Below are 5,826 nucleotides of genomic sequence, written 5' to 3'. Positions count from 1 at the left end.
TTTCCCCAATTATCTGACCACAAAAGAGCTTCCAATCTCTCTGGTTATCTGGCCAACCTTGAAGAACCTCTCTCAAGTCTCTGCTTGTTTTTCAAGCTTCAAAAGTTTTACCAAGAACACCACTCACAATGGCTGTAGAGATCCTCTGGGGTCCTGCTCTGGTGCTCCCGGTGACCATTAGAGAAACAGTTCATGAATCAGATCATCTCCTCCTTTCTACCCTCAAATACCCATTGAAAACCAGAGAGAAGGGTTCCAGAAGGTTCCAGCCACCGGCCCTGAATCCCAGAAGTTTATCTGTTTCTCTAATATTTCCAGCAGTTTGAAGCTCCCAGAGGGTAGAGGAGAATTCTGTTCTCTTGGAACCACAGTGAACACTCAACACTGGAAACACCAGAACCACGCAAAATTCTGACCAACTTCCAATGATGCCAAATTCCACATTTCCACACTGAGAATTTTCGGAGCAAGAATGGCAAAACCAGGCATAAGAACCTACCAAACCAACCACCAGCCAAAAACAAAACAAGACAAAGAACAGGCTAAACCAAAACTTTATGCTATGAAAACAAGGAATAAAATAAGGAGATTTATAGGCCGGCTGATTGTCAGCAAACACAATATATTTACTGTATTAGCATTTGCTCACAGTGCAAATGGTACAACATTACACCATTTCAATATTTCAGTTTTTAAAAATGCTGTTTTCATTAACTATATTATATTGGCATAACAATGTGACAATGGAGCAGATGAAATGTTGGTGAAGAATTTCACCTTTTCACAATATCAAGCATATTTTTTAACCTTAGTATAAGGTACTATAAATCCAAGAAATAAAAACATCCACAAAATATATTACATCTGGTTTGTCTTTTTTCTAAGTACTCAACTTTATACAAAAGTCTTCCAAAAAATATCATTCCCCCTAGGTTTTCCTGTTTAAAACCTGATTTTTTTCTCTCAGTTCACATAAGTTAGAGTGCATTTTCTTTTGCTGTGTTTTTTTAAAACATGCAGACATATAAAAAATCTGGATAGCACAACCTTTTGGCAACAAAGTTATTTTTTCTCTTAGTTTAGCTTAAATGTCTGAGAACAGTTTTATTAAAACAAAGGAAAACTCAGAGTTATCATGCAGTGACATGCATAAGCCAGGAGGAGCAAGGAAAAAATATTAAAGGATATTTGATTCCTCCTTCTGGCTTTGAAGTGACCAAAATTTTGTTTTTAATAATCATCACATTATAAAAACTATTCAGCAAAATACTGTCTCTGCAAAGAAAGATTTTACCCCTCAGCTGAAAAAATATGAGCCCTCCTGGCAAACTTCATCCTCTCTTCTCTCTCCTTCTACAAAAAGTCCAAGTACCTGGAAATCCACAATCCCCCTGCTCTTTGATTCCCCCCTTCAATGGACTCCGTTTAGTATTATTTTTCCTCCACCAAAAAAACAAAGAAAAAACAGTGCTTTCTTTTTCTTAAAAAAAAAAAAGGTGGGTAATGCATAAAGTGACTTTAAAAACAGACATTCTGTAAACTCCAGACCTTTGTTCCTTCTCTCTGGGCAGCTTACTGACCACAGGAGAAATACTGGGAATAGGGAACAGTACATTCAGTCAGGACTGTGCTGGAAGCTGTGTCAGAGAGCAACCTTCCCTACTACTATACTTCAAAAGAGTCACCCCTGTGTGGAGAAGGGCTGGGGTGGAGGGGTGCCTGAGAAGAGTTGAGGTAGGGCAGGAAGAAGGTGAAATTGGGGTATGAAAAAGATACACCTCATTAATCAACATGGATTAATGCAAAAATCCCCATATCTTTTAAGGAAAATTTGGACAGAGATGTGTATGTGTGTATATGTATACATACATACATAGATTTATATATATACATACATAATACACACATATATAGATATTTCATCAGTTAAAATTTTCATAAAAATAAATCATTTAAAGATGTATATGCCTACAAATCCTCTTTATTCCAGTGCACTGCACTGGATGGCCAAGTACCTTAGAGATTTTATTTTGCTAGGAATACGTATTGTGTGTATGTTGTATGTATGTGTATGTGTACGTGTGTACACACACACACACACACACACACACACACCATATACATAGATTTGAAGTCTACCTATTTGGTGGCCAGGGGCAAAAATGAGCCTGCTTTCCCACCACCAATGGGAAGAAGAATATGTGAGTGAGAGAAAACAAAAAGATGGTGAAATGGGGTGGCTGGTTGAGGCCTGCCTTTCTGGTAAAAGATTTTGAAAGAGATGGGAGAAGGCTTGGAGGGGAGAAGGGAGAAGAGGGTGGGGGAAGGGCAGAGGGCAAACTCAGGACCTAGATTTTTAAAAGTGAGGCTGAGGAAATACATTTAAAAAAAAGGCAGGTTCAGTGATAGCTGCTCCTTCTCCCTGCAGATCAAACTACTCTGAGGCCTAATAGGGAAGTGCTCGGAAAAAGTGGGGTTCTGAGGGGCCAAAGCTTAAGGGGCGGTAGCCACACCGCCGCGGTGGCATCCGAGGCATTTCTGTAAGAAACATTATTTCTGAGCAGATGGAAGACCCGTCTCATCTGGCCGCGTGCAGGCACCCAGCCTGGGACAGTCGCCCCAGAGGCCTGGGGACTCGATGTGGGGAAGAGTTTGGGGTGCACATAGCCCAGTTCAGCTCAAGAGTCTGACACACACACACACACACACACACACACACACACACACACGCTCACGCGAGCACGCACACTCACGCGCAGGCGTGCGTGCGGCAGGCAGCAAGCTCTGCGCTTTGGTGCGCTTCTTACCCTCTCCCCTCTCTCAGGTCTTCGAGGGGGAACCGAGGGAGACGTACGGGACCATTGAGGTGCTTAGGTCAGGCGAGGTTTGGGTGGGCCCCGCCTTCAGTCCCCCGCAAGTCCTTGGTGTGGCCCCCACTCGCCCCCCGCGGCCCCTGGATCAAGACGATCCGAACTGAACGAGGCGGGCTAGACGCCACTCTTTCCCCCTCCACGCTGTGGCTAAAGGGGGTGGGAGACAGCGAGAGGAAGGCGCCTCCTGCCTTGGCCCCCGACTGTTGGCCGGTGTGAAAGGGTGGAAACCGGGGACGTCCAAGAGTGACGAGGAGCCTTATGTCCATGGAGAGGCCCAAGTGCGGCCCCTGCGCCTCCGTGGCGAGCTCTCCTGCTGCTTTCAGGGCAGCAGCAGGGAGACACTGGAGGGGAAATGTGGGAATCTGGGGGCCCGAGCCTCAGGCACAGGTGGTGACCACGGGGGCCAGGGTCACGGGGGGCGCTGAGGACGCAGAAGGCGCCACCCCCTTCTCCGCCTTCTTCTCCTTTTGCTTGAGGTGGATCTTGGCGTGGCGCTTGCGCTCGTCGCTGCGCGCAAACTTGCGCCCGCAGAACTCGCAGGCAAAGGGCTTCTCGCCCGTATGCGTGCGGATGTGAGTGGTGAGGTGGTCGCTGCGGCTGAAGCTCCGCATGCAGATCCGGCACTGGAAGGGCTTGTGGCCCGTGTGGATGCGCAGGTGCCGCGTCAGCTCGTCCGAGCGGCTGAAACGGCGGTCGCAGCCCTCCGCGGGACACGCGTGGGGCCGCTCGTGGAGTGGGGTCTTGCTGGGTCGGTTGGGGTACTTGCGGGGCCGGATGGGCTTGAGTGTGAGCGGCGGCTGGGGCAGGCTGCCGAAGCCTGGGTGGATCTGCTTGTCTTTGAATGCCTTGATGGTCTCCAGGGGGGTGATAGGGGGCGGGTTGACTCGGATGGGGTCCATGCCCTGGAAGGGCTTGTGCTCCGGAATAGAGCCCATGTCGCTGGGGTGGTGGTAGAGATTGTAGTCAGGAATCATGGGGAAGAGATTGCTGTCCAAGGCCGGCTTGGCCGATTGATAATCCTGGGGGGAATAGGCGAGCCCAGGGTTGCCCTGGGGGTCGTGGAAAGACACAGGCTCTGAGTAGAGATCACTGCAGTTAGAATAGGGGGGGAGCGCCGGGTACATGGCCTCCACGTCGCCCTGAGGTGGCTGCACCATGCTGGCCGTGGAGGTCTGCGTGCTGAGCGCCCCTGAGGCCGGGGGCACCCCCAAGATGCCGGCGCTCATGAGGCTAATGATGTTGTCCTGGCACCAGTTAGAAGGGGAGTCGAAGGCGAACTTTCCCAAGTAGGTCACGGTCTTGTTGCCGGGAGCTGGCTGAAAGGAGCCCGAATAAGAGAGTTCCGGGTTGGGCTTCTCGTTGGTCAGGCCGATGTCCATCACATTCTCTGCGGAGAGCGGAGGAGAGAGGGGAGGGGTGAGTGAAGCCCTGCCGGCTCCAGGGCCGGGGCGCCCAGGTCCTGGCCCAGGTGTGGAGAGTGCAGCCGGGTGGAGTGCGCAGCGCGTGGGGTAAGAGGAAAGCTGCGCCCGGCGCAAAGCGGGCGGGGCCGCGCTCCCGGGCGCAACCTGGATACAGCAAAATACTACGGATCGGGCGTGGAGTGGCTGCTGCACACACACCGCACACGCCGCGCACACACTCACGTACCACACACACGCGCGCGCGAGCGCGCGCGAGCGAGAAGCATTGTTGTTTCGAGGTGGGGCGGGCAGGTAGCTGCAGCTACAGGTAGTTTCGGACCGGGAGCGCGCCGGGCTCTCGCTCTCTAGCGCACACACGCTGACCTGGAGAGCTCCGACGCTTTGTGCTCCGCGCGTAGAGGGGTGCTGCCCTCAAAGGGAGCTCGCCCGCCGCCTCCCCCCTGGCCCAGTCTCCCCCGGGCCTGAAGAAGCTTTAGGCTCTTGCTGGAGGGAGAAAGCCCAGCCCCAGCTAGCTAGGGTGGAGGGAGGCGGAAAACCGACCGATGTCTCCACGGCGGGAGTGGCCGCTCTTCCCAAGCTCTTCGGCCCAAGGATCGCCCCCCCCGCCCCCCGGGGCAGCCCCGTCGTGGGTGGACCCTCTCCCTACCGTCCCCACACCCCCAGGGGTTTGCTGAACGCCCCGAAAAGGCAGCGTCGCAGTACCTCTCCCACCGCGGGGACTCCACGCCGCACACGGCTCCATCCCGGGTGGGGGGCTGAGGGAATAAGGGGAGAGAGCGCGGGTGAAAGGGTCGCTCGGCTCCTCCTGGGAAAGGGGACGACGGCACCACGCCTTGCGTGCAGCCCGGCGATCGCGCCCCCTGAGTGGAGAACCCCAGGGCCGCTAGCACCTACCTCCCTCCGGTCGGCGGCTGCCCCCACCCGGGAGAACAGAAGCCTCTACGGTGGCGTAGCCAACCGAGCCTTCCCGATCGGAGAGGGCGGGGGGCGGGGAGTGGGTGGGAAAAGCAACTCGCCCCCTGGAAAATTCCCAGCGCGCCCCCATCTCTCCATCCATCCATCCATCCATCCATCCTTCCTTCCATCCATCGCTAGCTAGCTCGTTCCCCCTCCTCTTCCTCTCCCGTTCCTCCCTCGCTGCTTCGCAGCCTCCCCGCCGCCCTTACCTGTAGCCATCTGATTGTAATGGGCTACGGAATCGCTGCTGCCGGAGAAGAGGTTGAGTGCGCTGGGGATCTCCTCGGGGTACAGATTGTCAGGCAGTTGGTTTAGCAAACTGCTCATGGTCACCGGCAGCTTCTCGGCGAGTTTGCCGGTCATAGCACTCCCGAGCTGCCGCCGCCGCCACCGCCGCCGCCGCCGCCGCTCTCTCCTAACGCTGCTTCCAGGCGAGCGGCATCCGAGAGGCGATCCGTGGTGCAGGGGAAAAGCATGCGAGAGGGAAAGTTCGGGGGGAGGAGAGAGGGAAAAGGGGAAGGGGTGGGCCAGAGGAGGGGATCTTCTCTTTTTGGGGGGTGGGTGGGAGAGAGGGC

At 53.9% G+C, this 5,826-nt stretch overlaps 1 protein-coding gene across 3 annotated transcripts; it reads right to left on the bottom strand.

Annotated features, from left to right (window-relative positions):
- Positions 1-536: 536 nt before the first annotated feature.
- EGR3 (early growth response 3) lies at positions 537-5,815 on the bottom strand. Of its 3 annotated transcripts, XM_005864590.2 has the most exons (3): positions 5,461-5,542; positions 4,997-5,049; positions 537-4,260 (listed from the first exon to the last, which is right to left on the bottom strand). In XM_005864590.2, exons 2-3 carry the CDS (start codon positions 5,034-5,036, stop codon positions 3,251-3,253), a joined length of 1,050 nt encoding a protein of 349 aa, XP_005864652.1. In that variant the 5' UTR covers positions 5,037-5,049; positions 5,461-5,542; the 3' UTR covers positions 537-3,250. The 3 variants fall into 3 exon arrangements, with proteins under 3 accessions (XP_005864652.1, XP_005864651.1, XP_005864653.1); XM_005864589.2 differs by lacking the exon at positions 4,997-5,049 and having other exon boundaries at positions 5,461-5,815; XM_005864591.2 differs by lacking the exons at positions 4,997-5,049; positions 5,461-5,542 and adding an exon at positions 5,189-5,312.
- Between the last annotated feature and the right edge of the window lie 11 nt (positions 5,816-5,826).

Source organism: Myotis brandtii, unplaced genomic scaffold (genome assembly GCF_000412655.1).
Source record: "Myotis brandtii unplaced genomic scaffold, ASM41265v1 scaffold19, whole genome shotgun sequence".
NCBI lineage: Eukaryota > Metazoa > Chordata > Mammalia > Chiroptera > Vespertilionidae > Myotis > Myotis brandtii.
Note: the sequence above shows the minus strand (reverse complement) of the source record. Positions and strands in the feature narration are given on the sequence as shown.

Bases quoted from the DNA above. Each gene is read 5' to 3' on its own strand.
- EGR3 (XM_005864589.2), bottom strand. From the start codon at position 5,614: ATGACCGGCAAACTCGCCGAGAAGCTGCCGGTGACCATGAGCAGTTTG. The intron at 4,261-5,460 runs GTAAGGGCGGCG...CGCTCTCCGCAG, and splicing joins TTACAATCAGATGGCTACAG to AGAATGTGATGGACATCGGC.